General features: G+C 42.4%; 1 protein-coding gene across 1 annotated transcript; it reads left to right on the forward strand.

Annotated features, from left to right (window-relative positions):
- The first annotated feature begins 2 nt into the window (after positions 1–2).
- DDB2 (damage specific DNA binding protein 2) lies at positions 3–16,688 on the forward strand. The gene is made up of 10 exons (XM_079787713.1): positions 3–289; positions 1,677–1,813; positions 2,175–2,366; positions 12,119–12,264; positions 13,764–13,863; positions 13,937–14,114; positions 14,362–14,504; positions 15,918–16,082; positions 16,205–16,250; positions 16,548–16,688. Exons 1-10 carry the CDS (start codon positions 163–165, stop codon positions 16,595–16,597), a joined length of 1,284 nt encoding a protein of 427 aa, XP_079643839.1. The 5' UTR covers positions 3–162; the 3' UTR covers positions 16,598–16,688.
- Positions 16,689–17,367: the final 679 nt, after the last annotated feature.

The raw sequence follows: 17,367 nt of genomic DNA on the forward strand, positions 1-17,367 counted from the left end.
AAGGTGGTTGGGAGCCGGGAGCCTGTTTGGCGGGAAGTTGGCTTGTTTGGCGGGAAGTTGGATCCGTTCCCTGCTCCCCACCCTTTTTCTCCCCAGAGGCTTCTCTAGCTTCCCTCCATAATCTCTGCGCACGGCGAAGGGCCGCTTTGCACGGAGGACGCGATGGCCCCCAAGAAACGCCCAGAAACCCGGAAGCCCTTCGAGATGGTTTTGTGCGCCAAGAGCAAGAAGAGCAGAAGCCCCCGAGAGCTGGAGCCCGAGGCCAAGAAGCTCTGTGTGAAGGGCCCCGGTACTGCGCGCCTGCTGCTTTAAACGTTCCGCCGTCTGGGGTTCTCACGCCGGAGGCTGGAGCGGGGGGTGGGGGCTTCTAGGTTGCCGAGGCTGTCCAAAATTTCAGACGCCTCCAGCTGTGCATCGGCAGATCCTTTGACACCATAGAGTTTGGGCTTAACCTCCCTCCGGTGGCAAAAAGAGGCAGATGGGTTCCATTACATAAGACAAACAGACTTTTCAAATTCCTTCTTTGTACCAGGATTTTTTTTAAAATATTTTTTATTGATTTTTTTTTTTTTTTTTTTTACAGAGAGGAAGGCAGAGGGATAGAGAGTTAGAAACATCGATCAGCTGCCTCCTGCACACCCCCTACTGGGGATGTGCCCGCAACCAAGGTACATGCCCTTGACCGGAACCGAACCTGGGACCCTTCAGTCCGCAGGCGGGCGCTCTATCCACTGAGCCAAACCGGTTAGGGCTGTACCAGGATTTTTACACACCGAGGACTGCTTAAAATAATCCCCCCTTGCCTGGTGGTATGTGTAGCTGTAGGTCCTTAGTTTTAGCTGTGAGAGCCCTCAATTTCCTTAGAAAGCACTTTCTGTGAGGTTTGTTGGGGATTGAACCTAGGGCTATAAGGAGAGTGGGGGAACTCAAAAACGAGCAGGGGGTTGTTGATGAAGTGGGTTTTTGTTTTGTTTTTTTTGTCCACGAGAATAAAAAGAATTGGTTGTCAAGAGGCGGGATTCATAGAGATCAGATTCTCAAATACATCTTGATAATCCAGGGTTGCTTTGTTCCTGGTCTCAGTGGATCTGCCTCTCCTGAAGTAGCCTAGTTACTTTTATTTTTATTTTTATTTTTTTTTAGCCTAGTTACTTTTAGATCCATGTCAGATGTGTTAGATCCTGCTGGTTTCCAGAACAGATTGGACTTGGGCCAACAACTGGTTCCCTCTACATTATTTTAATATAGGATTTAAAGATACTTCTCTCCCTAAATAGTCATTTCTGTGCTGTACAAAAATTATTGCATAATTTTTTTATTATGCAATATATGTGATTTTAAAATTGACACCCAACCTTATCACGAGTTTTCCAAACCAAACTAGGCAGAGTTCTGCATATACTTTATTTTTGTTTCTTTGGCTCAGCTCTCAGAAACCCTGCAAAATCACATTTAGTTTCATTTCAGAATTACTCTTCTGGGGAAGGGGGCAAATCCCTACTCACTATTTATTTCTTGCGCTGGGTGAGACTGAGCAGACCATGGAAAGGCCTTAGGAGGTGATGGGAGAGATTGGCTATGCCAAATGAAACAACAAGGCTTTCTTTCCGGGATTTCAGCAAAAAACCTTTCTTCATTAAGATTGGAGAGGAAAATATCTATGTTATACTTGGCAGGTTGTAGCAGAAGATTTGACTCAGGCTGCCTTTGGGAGAAGTTGACTAGCTTGCAGGTCCCACCACCATGCGGGAGCATCGTCAGGGCCCTCCATCACCATAAGCTGGGCAGAACTGCCTGGCCATCACTACAGAAGGTGAGGTGTTTCCTGGCTGAATGAAGTGCACAAGGGTTTGCATGGTGCTTTTTTACAACTGGATGCTTCAAAATTAGATGCTGAGTAGGTTCACCGGGTGGTCATATCACCCCTACCTGGGTGTCTGGCCTATGGGCACTCATCCCAGCTATATGTAAAGGTCCCAGCTGGAATGCACTCTGCCTCTTACTTTCCAAGATTAGTTCATGTACATTTCAAATATTTTCATGCACAGAGCCAGGCAGTTAGTTTTCCTTTGGTGGGAGGACTTGGCCCTGGGGCTCATTTATGGAGGTAGAGATTGGCAGCTTACCTAGGACTTGGGTTTTAATTCAACTTAATTCTTTTCTCTCTGTCTCAGGGTCTCCAGCAGTCCTTTTTGCACTCTCTGGCTTCTTACCGGATATTCCAAAAGGCTGCCCCTTTTGACAGGAGGGCCACATCCTTGACATGGCACCCAACTCACCCCAGCACCCTGGCCGTGGGGTCCAAAGGGGGAGATATCATACTCTGGAACTTGGGCATAAAGGACAAACCCACCTTCATTAAAGGGGTGAGCAGTCCCTGTGCCAGATAACTGTGTTGAAGAAGTGTTGAAGGAATGAAAAGTCAACCAGTGAAAAAGGAAATGATAGGGATCAAAAGTAACTATGGGTATTTTCAAACAAGTAAATGATGATACTCAAATTTTTATTGAGTGCCTGCCCTTAAAATATTAGAAGGTATAAAATACTGATCACCCTCTAGTAAGTCATCACATAGAATAGAATCTGAGCCTCTTAATAACTCTTGACCTCATCTTGTACTGCTGTATTTCCTCACTTCCTATACTTTAGCCACACTGGCTGTTTCTATTCCTGAAACTGGGTCTTGGCATTTGCTGTTCCCATTGGCTGGAGTACTCTTTCTCATGGTCTTGTCCTGGCTGGTTCTCCCTTATTATTCAGGTCTGAGCTCAATACACTTCTTCAAAGAGTACTCTGTCTACAGTAGCCTCCATGCCATCCAGTCACTCCATATCTCCCTGCTTCACTTTTCCCCCACGATGTTTATTAATATTTGAAATATGTTACCTATTTATTAACTTTGCCCACTGGAAAGTAAGCTCCACAATGGCAGGGATCTTGTCTTTCTGGTCCACCTCTTTGTCCCCAGTGCTTAGAACGATGTTTGGCCTAGAGTAGCTGCTTTATATTTGTTGAATGAATGAGGGGCTTGACATGTAGCTGGGTAGATAGGATGTAGACGTACACAATAACTAGCACTACAGCTACTAAATGCTATAGAACATGAGAGAAGGAAGAACCTCTTTCAAATTAGGGTCTATAGAGAAGGCTTCATGGTTGAGAGAAGAGTGAGGAAGAACAATATTTACATACATGGAGATGAAAGGAGGAAAGGCAGAGTGTGTTTGGACAAGGTTTGGGATAGAGTTTTTCAGGGATGGTCTTGATCATGCTGGTATTTATCATGTCACTGAGAGGTGGGGGTGTTGGCCCTCTGCCACAGAGAAGACCCTGAGCTTGCCTAGCTGGATTCTGGGCTGCACTATGAAAAGTGATGCTCTGGTTTAGAGCAAAAACCACAAGCTCACATGACTAAAGAAGCTAAACAGATAAAAGAATGATGTTCGGTGGTAGGGTCAGTGATAAACTGGAGATGGTTGACATGTAAGAATCTAGGTCCCCTGGTATCAGGTCTGATTTTTTTCAGGAGCCTGAAGTCCTGGTTATTTACATGAAATGATCTGATATTTTTAAATTGTGGTGAAATACATACAACAATATTTAGCATTTAACCATTTTTAAATGCATAGTTTAGTGGCATTAAGTACATTCACTTTCTCCAGAACTTTTCATCTTTAAATCTGAAACTCTATACCCATTAAACACTCTCCATTCTTCCATCCCCCAGCCCCTGGCAACCAGCATTCTACTTTCTGTCTCTATGATTTTGACTATTCTGAGTATGTAATATAAGTGAAGTCATACAATATTTATCCTTTTGTGACTGGCTTACTTAACTAGCATGATGTCCTCAATGTTTGTCCATATTGCAGTGTGTCAGAATTTCCTTCCTTTTTGAGGCTGAATAATATTCTACTGTATGTGTTTACCACATTTAGCTTATCTGTTCATCTGTCAATGGACACTTGGATTGCTCCCATATTTTAGCTATTGTGAATAATGCAGCTATGCATGGGGGTGTACAAATACCTCTTTTGAGTCCCTGCTTTCAGTTCTTTTGGGTATATACCCAGGAGTGGAATTACTGAATCATACGGTAACTCTATTTTTAATTTTTTGAGGAACTGCCATACTGTTAAAAATTGTGACAGCACCATTTTATATTCCCACCAATAGTACACAAGGGTTTCAATTTAAAACATCCTGATTTTTCATGTTAGGAACCAAATAAAATTAAGCATGCACTGTTGCTAAACAAAACACATCTGTGAACTGAATTCCTCTTCAGCTCACCATTTCCATCTCTGATTTGGAGATAGAAGAGGCCAAGGATAAATCCAGAATGAATTCTCTTAAGTGAAGAATTAAAGCAGTCCATCGGAAACAGCCAGGTTAGACAGGCTGGGGAGATTAGGATGCAAGGTATGAGATGGATGTTGAAGAAAACAGGTGTCCAAAGTCGGAGAAAGGCAGCCGGCAGGGTGTTGTGGATAGTGCTCAGTGGTCTTCCTGCCCAGCTGGTGAGATAGGACTGGGAAGGGCAGCTTTAAATTGAAGTCAGAACCAAAGCTCAGGCAGGAAGAGATTTATATTTTTATAGAAATCCAGAGAATAGAGAAAATTAATACGTAGCCTAAAGGTATCCTAGGGGAAGAGCCTCCCAACCAAAACGGAATGACAGCTGTCTTGAACTTGCCAAGGCTTTTGGTTTACATCACCTTTTATTATAATGTGCCTTTAAGTCAAGTTTCCTCACACCATTGTGGAGATTGGTCTGGACCAGTGGTCAGCAAACCGCGGCTCGCGAGCCACATGTGGCTCTTTGGCCCCTTGAGTATGGCTCTTCCACAAAATGCCACGTGCGGGCGTGCACATACAGTGCATTCGTGGCCCATGCGCAGAAGTCGGTTTTCCGCCTGGGCAAGTCTGCTTTGAAGAAGTGGCGTTAGAACACTCAAGGGGCCAAAGAGCCGCATGTGGCTCGCGAGCCGCGGTTTGCCGACCACTGGTCTGGACATTTGAACTTTGACTAGCAGGTTGGTAAAGAAGGGTATGGTGGTCTGGAAAACTGTCTGTTTTTATTCCCAGATACTGACAACAGAAAGTTGATTTGAGACCAGTGGCTGCGGGAACTGTAGTGCCTCATTTCGTTACTTCTTTAGTCATCTGACCTTGACTTTCATCTTTACATCTTTCAGACCCTTGAGAAGGGAACATGTATTACACTTTCAAAATGAAGATAAATTTTATTTTCATTATAAAAACGATTTTTGTTCATCATAAGAAATTCAAACAATACAGAGGAAAGTATAAAGAATCAAGTAATTATTACCTGAAATTCCCACTTAGTGCATCTTTCTGTGTAGGTATACATTATTCACACACTCATATTTCTACTTACATTATTGCATATCCATAACTCCTAAAGTTTTCTTTTTTTAAAATATATTTTTATTGATTTCAAGATGGAGAGAGGGAAACATCAATGATGAGAGAGAATCATGGATCAGCTGCTCCCTGCACTCCCCTCACTGGGGATCGAGCCTGAAACCTGGGCATATGTCCTGACCAGGAATCAAACCGGGACCTCCTGGTTCATAGATCCACACTCCAGCCAAACTCCTAAAATTTACTTATGCCCCTTTGTAATCTTTCTTCCTTCTTTCCTGTCACCTAAAAACCATTGATCTGCTTTCTATCCCTATTGATTAATTTGCATTTTCTAGACTTTTATATAAATGGCATTATACAATATATATTCTTTCTATTGGCTTCTTTTTTTAATGTGTTTTGTGTTTTGTTTTGTTTTTTTCAGAGAGGAAGGGAGAGGAAGAGAGAAATAGAAATATCAATGACAAGACAGAATCATTGATCAGCTGCCTCCTGCATGCCCAACTGGGGATCGAGCCTGCAACCCAGGCATGTGCCCTGACCGGGAATCAGCCGCGACCTCCTGGTTCACAGGTTGATGCTCAACCACTGAGCCATGCTGGCTGGCTAGGCATGGATTCTTCACTTAGTATAATTATTCAAGATTCATTTACATTTTTGTTTGGCATCAGTAGTTTTTTTTTTTCTTGTTCTGAGTAGTATTTCAGTGTATTAATATATCACAATTTATTTATTAATTTACCTGCTGAAGGACATTTGAATTTTTTCCAGTTATTGATAGTGCAAAAATAAAAAAGCTGCTATGAACATTCAAGTACAAATCTTTGGGTGGATATATATTTTTATTTTTCGAGAGTAAATGCCTCTTTGTGGCTGGGTTATAGAGTAGATAGCTTTTAAAGACAGTTTTAAAATGAGAAAAGAAACCTGATAAAACCCCACAAATTTGCCATTTCCAGTGCTTTCCAGATGGCCTTTTGGTAACATTTCCTTCTGCCTTTAACATTTCTTATATTGTAGGTTGGTTGGTGATGCATTTTTGTTTCCTTTTGTTTATCTTTAAAAGTCAGTATTTTTCTTTTTTTGGGGGGGGGGGGCAGATATTTTTGCTGGGTATAGAGTTCTAGGTTTTGAGGGGCTTTTTTTCCCCAGACTTTAAATGATGTCTGCTGCAAAGTCTGTTCTCATTCTTATGTTTCTCTTTTCATAAGTTTTCCCTTTTCTGGCTGCTTTAAAAATGATTATGATTTTCGTAGTGTCTTTTTCTGTGTTTCTTTTGCTTGTGGTTCACTGAGCTTCTTGGATCTGTTAGTTTATAACTGCCATCAAATTTGGAAAACTTTAGACCACTATTTCTTCAAATATTTTTTTCCTCCTCCCTCTCTTTTTTTCTAGAACTCCAATTACATATATGTTAGGCTACTAGTATTGTCCTACATGTAACCAATGTGCTGTTCGTGATTGGAAGCATAAACCCACATTATTAATTTTAATATATAGTTTATTTAAGGCTTGAAAATTTTTTCCTACATAATCTTGTCATCTACAAATAATGAGTTTGATTTTTTTTCTTTTGCCATTGTTACACTTCTTTTTTGCCTAGTTCCATTGACAAAGACATGTAATATGTTGTTGAATATTGGCGATAGCAGACATCTTTGTCTTGTTCTTTTATTTTTTACTATGAGGGTACATTTATTAAAGCTGGGGACAGTAAAACAGGAAGGACTTAGCATTGAAGAAACTGGGCTGCCTTGACTCACTGGGAAGTCAGAGAAAACGGGGCCTTGGGACAGGTTCAGGGAATTAGCCTGGGACAAGCTGCTGCTGCCCATTGCTCCCTGGTTGCAAGCCTTGTGGAGACCCTTAGGGTTTAGGAGATACATGCCTGAGGAAGAAGATGGGGAAGGGAATGGCACCGGCTGCTCCCCAGAGGGAGAGCGTGCGCTGGGTGCTTTGTCTGGAGGCTTTTATCTTCGTCCTGTTCTTCATCATAGAAGGCTTTTATATTTTATCATTACATATAATTTCTGCTACTTTTTATTGTGGTAAAATATACATAACATAAAATTTATCATTTTAAACATTGTAAGTGTACCAAGTACTTTTACATTGTTGTGCAATCATCACCACTATTCATTTCCAGAACTTTTTCATCATTCCAAAATGAAACCCTGTACTCATTAAACAGTGACTTTCTATTACCCTTTCCCCAGCCCACTAATCTGCTTTCTGACTGACTCTATGAGTTTGACTATTCTAGGTACCTCATATAAATGGAGTCATACAATATTTGTCCTTTTGGGTCTGGCTTCACTTAGCATAATGTTTTCCAGGTTCATCTATGCTATATTCACGCCTTTTTATAGCTGAGTATTATTCCATCATGTAGATATACCACATTTTATTTTTCCATTCATCTGTTGATGGACATTTAGGTTGTACCCACCTTTTGCTACTTTTTTTTTACTACCTTTTGCTATTAATACAAATGCTATGAATGTTCCTGTGTAAGTTTTTGTTTGAACATGTTTTCAGTTGTTTTGTATATATACCTAGGAGCTTGTTTGTTTTTTAAATATCCTTTATCATATTAAGTTCCTTTTTTTCCCTAGTTTGCCATAAGTTCTTATTATGAATGATAATTGAATGTCATCAAATACTTTTCTGTATCTATTGATGTCAGTAAGCATATGATTTTCCCCTTTATTCTGTTAATGTGGTAAACTATACTAATTGGTTTTTTGTTTGTTTGTTTGTTTCGATTTATTAGTTATACTAGAGGCCTGATGCATGAAATTTGTACAAGAGTAGGCCTTCCTTCCCCCAGCTGCCAGCACCAGCTTCCCTCTGGCACCCAGGACCCGGGCTTCCCTCAGGCTGCCGGCAGGCACCCGGGACCCAGGCTTCCCTCACAATCCTGGCTTTGTCTGGAAGGTCATCCAGAAGGACGCCTGGAAGGACGTCTGGTCTAATTAGCATATTACGCTTTTATTATTGTAGTTTTTTTTTCCACTTAAATATTTTTATTTTTTACAATTACAGTTATATCTCTAATAAGTAATACTGCTCCTTTTAAAAACTGTGGTAAAAGCACATAACCTAAAATTTATCATATGAATCATTTTTAAGTATACAGTTCAGTAGTGTTAACTATATTGACATTGTTGTGCAAGAAATCTCTAGAACTTTTCTTCTTGTAAAACTGAAACTGTATACTCATTTAAAAACCATTTCCCACTTCCCCTGCTCCCCAGCCCTTGACAACCACAATTCTTTCTGTTTCTATGAGTTTGAACTACTTAAGAAACCTCTAAGTTTTGATGGTCTTATTGCGGTTATGTAGGAGAATGTTCTTGTGGGAAATACAGAGTATGGCAAAGTAGGTTTATAGTTGTATGCAAAACACAAGAGTTTATTCTTGCATTATTATTTCTTTTCTTTTCTTTTTTTTTAACTATATTTTATTGATTTTTCACAGAGAGGAAGGGAGAGGGATAGAGAGCTAGAAACATCGATGAGAGAGAAACATCGACCAGCTGCCTCCTGCACACCCCCCACTGGGGATGTGCCCGCAACCAATGTACATGCCCTTGACCGGAATCGAACCTGGGACCCTTCAGTCCGCAGGCCAACGCTCTATCCACTGAGCCAAACCGGTTTCGGCAAGCATTATTATTTCTTAATTATTATTTCCCATACGAACAATTATAAACCTACTTTTGCCTCACCTTGTATATAGTAAAGTATTTGAGGATGAATGAGACATCATGCTGCCAATTTATTATCAGATGGTTTCAGAAAAGTAGTTCTTTGTGCTATTCTTACAACTTTTCTCTGAGTTTGAGATAGTTTGAAAATAAATTTTCAAAAAGAAATTGATATTATTTTTTCTTAAATATTTAGTATATTCATCAGTGAAATCACCAGGATCTAGAATTTACTTTGCAAGAAAGTTTTTAGTTGTGAATTTAATTTCTTTAGTAGATATCAGACTATTCAGATTTTCTCTTTCATCTTCTGTCATTTTGGCAAGTTTGTATTTTTCTAGGAATTTGCTCATTTCATCTAAATTTTCAAATTCATTGGCATAAGATTGTTTATGACCCTCTTACCTTTTAAAGTGTCTAAAATTTATAGTGATGTCCCTTTTTCTATTTATTAAATTACTTACTTGTGCTTTCTCATTTGTTTGGTCAGTTTTACCAGTGGTATATCAATTTTATTGGTCTTTTTATGGAACCAACTTTTGGCTGTATTGACTTTCCCCAGTGTATTTGTTTTGTTTCATTAATTCTGTTTGTTTGTTTTTTTCCTACTTTCTTTGGCTTTAGTTTCCTATTAGTTTTACAACTTCTTGAGATGGATGCTTGAGTTGTTGATTTTTCACCTTTCTTTTATTACAAATAATGCTGCTATGAATATTTATGTATGAGCTTTTACATGAACATATGTATTCATGTATCTTGGATATATATCTAGATGTGGAATTGCTGGGTCATATGGTAACTATGTTTAGTGGTTTTTTAAAAATATATTTTTATTGATTTCAGAGAGGAAGGAAGAGGGAGACAGAGAGAAACATCAGTGATGAGAGAGAATCATTGATCGGCTGCCTCCTGCACATCCCCCACTTGGGATCAAGCCCACAATCTGGGCATGTGCCCTGACTGGAATCGAACTGTGACCTCCTGGTTCATAGGTCGATGCTCAACCACTGAGCTATGACCGGGATAATTTTTGAAGAACTGTTAGACTATTTTCTAAAGTGGCTGCATCATTTTACATTCTTTAAATAGATGTCTTATCTACCTTTCCTAGTTATTCTCAGAAGAAGGTTGGCCAGATACAGGCTAACCCACCATCACTGTAGGTGGAAGTCTCAAATATATTTCTTTTTCATATTTTGTCCAGGTTTTGTTAGTCTTCCTCAGTGTAAAAATTAGTCAAACCACTTAGTCCACACTTGCTAGGAGAACACTCATGCGTTTTAATTTAAAACGTGTATGTGTGTGTTTGTTACTTATGCTTTGACATAGGGCCTATCCTTTTCCTGGAGTAAGGGTCACTGATTAGGGTGTACCTGGTCTTACATAAACTGCACACATGATGTATTCTTTATATGGTCTAAAGTGGAAACATAATTTAAAGATAGTCCTGAAGCAACCTGGTTGCAGATTCTCTTGAAATTTTTATTATTCCCCACCCTAATTGTTGATAAGTTTCTCACCCATGCTCAATATGACAACTATTATTTTTAGCCATTCATTTTTATCTAATTCTTCCAAAGCATTCAATATAATTTCATAGAAATAACAATGGTCTTTCTTTTTGCATGTACTTCATCAATTTAATTAAATTACATGTTTAATTGAATGTTTAAATGTTTAGTTTAAATATTTAATTAAATGTTTAATAAATTATGTGTGATTGACTTATATGTTTAATTGCATTATGTCATTATAATAAAAAGTAAAACTGGCATATACAGTCTTAAGAACAAACACGACTAACCCATGTAAGTACTGGCCTCAACTGGTGGTAGCAGAAGATTATCTTACTAGCAGCAAGGGTTTGTCAGACCATGGGCATCAGTCAGAATGTTTATAGAGGGAATGGCAAGTGCCAGTTAGCATGTTGAGTGAGTGGAGTGGTTGTTGTGTAAAAGGTCCATGAGGCTGGAATAGTAGCACAAGGAAGAAGTGGAGAAGGGACTCTTGGGGATGTAAAATTCATAAAACAGTGCCTGATGCATAATAAGAACTTAATAACGTTAAGTTATTGATGTTTACATGATTGTTTTCATCATCATTATCTGGAATGTTTGGAAAAAATAGGAAGGAGTTCAGATCTGTCTCCTGCCCTCCTAACCCAGCCACTTCTGGGCAGAAGTTCTAAAAAGAACACTGTGGTAAACTGTGGTACATCCACACAATGGAGTACTCAGCAATAAAACAGAACCAGCAATAGATACACACAGCAACTTGGATGAATCTCGGGGGCATCGTGCTGATGAAATGAAAGCAGCCAGTCTCAAAAGGCTGCATGCTATATGATCAGTTTTATGACAGTCTATCAAAGGCAAAAACCAGTGATGGAGAACAGATCAGTGGTTGTCAGGGGTTAGAGGTGGGGGGGAGAACATGAGGGAGTTTTGGAGGGTAACGGAACTGTTCTGCATCCTGATTTTGGCAGTAGTTATTCAAGTCTATACACGTGTTAAAATTCATACAACGTATACCCAAAACTACCAAATTGACTGTATGTTAATTTTTAAAATAAAATTAAAACGAAAACTTGCCTAGCTGATTGGCTCAGTGGATAGAGTGTCAGCCTGCGGACTGAAGGGTCCAGGGTTTGATTCCCGTCAAGGGCACAGGCCCGGGTTGCAGGCTCAGTCCCCAGTAGGGGGTGTGCAGATGGCAGCCGATTAGTGATTCTCTTTCATCATTGATGTTTCTATCTCTCCTCCCTTCCTCTCTGAAATCAATAAAAATATACTTTAAAAACAACAACAAAAAACAAAACTTCAAGAAACAAAGAGCTCTGTGGAGAGCATCCCAGGGTTTAGGCATGTAAACTGGCCTGGCCCCAAATGCTGCCTGCCTGGCACTTCTCTTGGGCAGAGTATGTGTGCCTGGTACTTCTCTTGGGCAGAGTATGTGCGCCAGGCCTCCTCCTCCTCCTGGGCCCTCGTCACTCACTGGCTTTTCTCTTCCTGTGTTAGATTGGAGCTGGAGGCAGCATCACTGGGCTGAAGTTTAACCCTCTCAATGCCAACCAGTTTTTCACCTCCTCAATGGAGGGAACAACTAGGCTGCAAGACTTTAAAGGCAACACTCTCCGAGTTTATACCAGCTATGACACCTGCAAGTGAGTAGTTTAACAAGGGGAAAGGGCTTTTAGGCTCTCAGTGTAGTTCTGATGAGAGCATCCAGGTCCCAGTTCTTCTACCACAGGAAAGTAAGGAAAGGTGTTAGCCACTCTCCACCGTTCGGTCTCTTTCTCAAACTCTTTAGCTGCTTACTCTGGTCCAGGTGGGTTACTAATTGGGGAGTTCTGGAGCCTTACTCTTCTCCACAAGGGAAGGGCTTCCGCTAGTCTGTAAGTCATTGCTGTATCAGGTGGGACCTTGATTCTCACAGGACAAGTCAAACTGGCATTGCCCTAGAATAAGCCACTTAAAGCCTGGAGCAGGAAATAAGAACTTAAATTTTATTCCCTACATCCACTGGGGTGTGATGACCTGACCAGTTCCATGAAGCTTAAATGGATAGAATCATGTCCATAAAGCACTTTGGACTCTCCAAGAGCAAGTGGTTGTAGAAACTACAGAATGCTTGTAACTTTGACTTCTGGCCAGAGATGTGATCCTGCTCCCTAAAGAACTGAGGGGGTGTGTGGGGGGGTCTAACTAGCACTGGATGTTATCCTGGACTGCCCCACAGAGGTAAGAATTCCACGAGTTATCAGGACAGGGGACAGGATAGAATAGCTCTAGGTTTCTCTTCCACAAGAAACTCTTCCTCTGGGAGAGATTTACAGGGAATGCAAAAGGCGGTAGAGCAGAGATTTGAAGGTTTGAGAGAAAAGACAAAAATCTGAGCTCTCCTGGCTATCGGGATCCCTGAAGCACCCCCCTCCCCTTCCCCTTTGTCTTCAAGAAGTCTGAGGGACAAGAGCCAGACAACTTCTGGGTTGTGTGTGCTTTTCCCCCTAAATGCTCAGAAGGGGGCAGAAGTTCCCTTCCAGCCAGCTCTGAGGAACAGAGCTAGGCAGCCTGTTTGGTTTGTCACCTCCTTTGACTCAACAGGTGGAGAGTAAAGGGAGAGAATCACAAAGGAGTCTTCACAGAACCCAGGGCTGTGTGGGGCAAGCTAACCTGGGGGTTTGTCATATAGCTCTGAGGTTGGCTGCTTCAGGGACTCATACTAGCTGAGGATCTTGGGCCCATCAGACAGATTTCTGAGCCTCATCAACCCCATAACCTCTGTCTGGATGGTAGACAAGTCTGTTCCTCACTGGAAGTCCATGGCAAGATAGTACTCATTCATTCAACAAATATTTATTGAATATATCTATGTGTTAGACGCTGGAGCTACACCATGAATAAATGGACCTTGCACCTGGCTGGCATGGCTCAGTGGTTGAGCGTCGACCTATAAACCAGAAGGTCACAGGTTCGATTCCCAGTCAGGGCACGTGGCTGGGTTGCAGGCTCACCGATCAATGATTCTCTCTCATCACTGATGCTTCTGTCTCCCTCTCCCTCCCGCTTCCTCTCTGAAATCAATAAAAATATTTTTAAAAATATAAATAAATGGACCTTGCCTCTGTCCCCAAGAACCTTACAGCAAGGTCTCTCCCTCCAGCTTCTGGTTTTGCAGCCTGGATGTGTCTGCAAAAAGCCGAGTGGTGGTCACAGGAGACAATGTGGGGAACGTGATTCTGCTGAACATGGACGGCAGGGAGGTGCGTTCTCAGAGCCTGGTCCTCCCTATCCCTCCCTTGTCTCTGCCCCCACCTGAACCGCTTTTCTCTGCAGCTTTGGAATCTGAGAATGCACAAAAAGAAAGTGACCCATGCGGCCCTGAACCCATGCTGTGATTGGTTCCTGGCCACGGCCTCTGTAGATCAAACAGTGAAAATCTGGGACCTGCGCCAGGTTAAAGGGAAATCCAGCTTCCTCTACTCACTACCACACAGTCATCCTGTCAACGCAGGTGTGATATACCTCATCCGTCCTGTAGACCCTACCTACCCCACCATTCCTGGGCTTTGCCCTCAAAGTTTAGAAGCCAACAACGAACCTTTCTGACTCCAGCTGCCCTCGTCAGCTGCTGAGTTCTAGAATGTTTTTGTTCAGAGCCCAGATGCACCTCCTCCCTTCCAGTCCTGTTTGTAGGGGAGTGGGAGGGAGGGGTCCCTGCAAGAGAAGGCCCTTCAGCTCAGGGACTTGTCACTTGCCAGCTCATTTCAGTCCCGATGGAGCCCAGCTCCTGACCACCGACCAGAAGAGTGAGATCCGGGTTTACTCTGCCTCCCAATGGGACAGTCCCCCAAGCCTGATCCCACATCCTCACCGCCACTTCCAGCACCTGACACCCATCAAGGTAAGTGATGGAGTAAAGCATTGTGATCATGGAGACAGATCAGGTCTGCCCAAGGTGGGGTCGGGGGGAGGACAGATTACAGAAGCCTTTCCTCCCAGATCTCTTCCTGCCCTGACACAAAGTAGTCTCTCATCCCCTGGCTCTCTCTGCTCCGTTTGTCCCACTTCTGCAATCCCACTTTGCTGGGTTTTCTTTTGTCTCTCTGATAAGCTATTTTCCTAAGTTTTTTCAACCCAGCCCTGATCTCCTCAGACGGCATTTTCTAAAATCTTGACCTTCTGTTCTGCCTTCAGTTTGTTCCGTTGTGTACGGTTGATCTACAAGCTATCCTTAGCTTTTTTGTTAGCGGCTTCTCTAGCCTCAGTACCCATGGCTTACAGTCTTCAAATCCTGGGATTCCTTCCTGCCCAAGCCCCTACGAAGCCTCTCTTCAAATCTCCAGGTTTCATGCTGTACTTCGGTCAATGGTGCGGGGCACCAGCTTCTGGCAGGCAGACCCCTCTGGGTTAGAATCTTGGGAAAATTACTTCCGTTTTAGATTCCAGTTTTCTTGTCTATAAAGGGAATAATGGTTTGTAACTGACGGGGTTGCTGTGAGACTGAATCAGTACACTTCGAGCATATGGCACCATGCCTACTCAGTAAACAATGATGATTTAGTATTAGAGTGGCCCCCACGTACCTCAAATCAAATCCAGGTTCTAATAGCATCAAGATCCTTCACCCGTTTGTGTGCCCATTACCATCTTCACTTTGTAACCAGTGAAGCCAACGACAGCTTCCCAGATGTGACTGGTTTGTGACTTATTTCTAAGCCTTTGCATGTACCCCTTCTTCCTTCCTGCTTACCATGTCTTTCCTCCTTCAAAACTTCTGTGAGAAGTTTCTTAGGAAAATCCCATCCAATCTGTCATTCCAATAACTATCAGATTTGTTTGGAGAGGGATAATCTGGGGAGCAACAGGTTTCCTCCTCTTTTCAGACACTAGCATTTTCTACTCAACTCTTTGTCATTCAAGTTGATAGAAGAGATAGTAGTGTGGTTACTTCAGAACATATGTCCGATTTGGTTTTGGTTACCAGAAGCTTGTTCCTTTGTTGTAGGTTTTACTCTTTGGTTAATGTCTGCATCAGGCTGATGTTAAAACATTTGTCAGTTTGTATGATCTCAGCAAATGCAAGAGAGAAGGCCTGATGGTGTCCTAAGGGCCAGGGGGGCCAGCTGGGAGTTTAAAATTTACATTGGTAGATGTATATGCAATTGAAAACTATTCTTGTAGTTTCATATAGATCTTATCTCCATTATTAAATCATTGACAACTGTATTAACAATTGTTAATGGCAAAGAATACTTATGAACCCTCTTGTTAGCATTCTGCATTTACTCTCATGACCAGCCTTTCCATTTCCTAGGCATCCTGGCATCCACGGTACAACCTCATTGTTGTGGGCAGATACCCAGATCCTAATTTCAAAAGTTGTTCCCCCCATGAATTAAGGACAATCGATGTGTTTGATGGAAGCTCAGGGAAGCTGATGCATCAGCTCTATGATTCAGAATCTTCTGGTATCATTTCGGTGAGGCTTGGGCCCTCAAATAATGATGGGAGGAAGCAGGGATTCAACCTACCTTATTGACCAAAAATGACCAGAAATAATACCTTCACCCCCTCCTCATGCTTATCCCCTTGTCTCTGCAGCTCAATGAGTTCAATCCTATGGGGGACACACTGGCCTCTGTGATGGGTGAGTGAAGTAGGTTGTATCTCAAGCCTGACACTACTTCCCAAGGTTCAGTGCAAGCTAACCTCAGCTTAGCCCTGCCACATTCACCTAAGGTAGCAGTCAGTGAAGAAGGTAACCAGGAGACAGTGGTCTATTTGGACTAGGCCCTCCAACCTTGTTTGGTCTTGGTCTTGGTAATGCCTGGCTCTTGTCCAATTCCCTAGTATTTCCTTACCAAGTTCTAGGCTCCCTGGGCCAGCCCCGAGCTCTGAGAGACTGATAACAGAAGGTGAGTCAGACTGGTGTTATTCATCCTAGGTTATCACATTCTCATTTGGAGCCAGGAGAAAGCTGGAATGTGTAAATGAGAGACAATAATGAAGGTGTGGACCAAGCAAGGACTTGGAGCCACATGAGAACAAGTCCTGTGAGAAGAGGCAGCTATGTGTTAAAGGACCAAAGTATCCGAGTCTTAGGGTTGGAGCAGGATGCTGTGGCACGGGACACTGGCCATGTTATTGCTCTGGACTTAGCTCTGAAACTTCCCCAGAGTTGGCGACACAGCTCCCCCAGGCTCCCTGCTATATCGAGCCTGGAACCAAGCTCCTCCTGGAGCCAAGGGACTTTTCTCCTCCCTTACGTGTGGTGGCAGAGTGATCAGGTGGTGGTTTTTTATTTGTGTTCGCTATTTACATGGACAATAAAACTATACCCTACTGAGCTTCTGAGTGAATCTTCCAACGCTGACCTGGTCAAAGCACTCCTGGGTCTCCAAAACGAAAAACAGGCACAGAAACAGCATTAAGAGTCCAAAATTTTCCTTTTCCTCAAGCTACCTCAGCCCTATTGTGGGCCATAGTCAAGAGCTGTCCAGCTTACAACCTGCATTTACCTCACATCCCTGGAGGCCCGAGCCCAGGAGAGGGGGTAGTAGTTTCATGACTGTACCACCACTCACTCTCCTCCCACCTCCCTCGACTCCCTCCCAAGTACAAACACCCTTGGGACCTACTCAAGCTACAGGCGTACGCAGGATACCTGAGGCAGTATGTCTGACTAATGGTAGCTTCAGCTGGAGAAGGGAAACTTGACTGGCTGGCTGTTGGGTGATTTGGTTCCTTGGTGGCCAGTGTTCGTG

Source organism: Cnephaeus nilssonii, assembly GCF_951640355.1.
Source record: "Cnephaeus nilssonii genome assembly, chromosome: 13".
NCBI lineage: Eukaryota > Metazoa > Chordata > Mammalia > Chiroptera > Vespertilionidae > Cnephaeus > Cnephaeus nilssonii.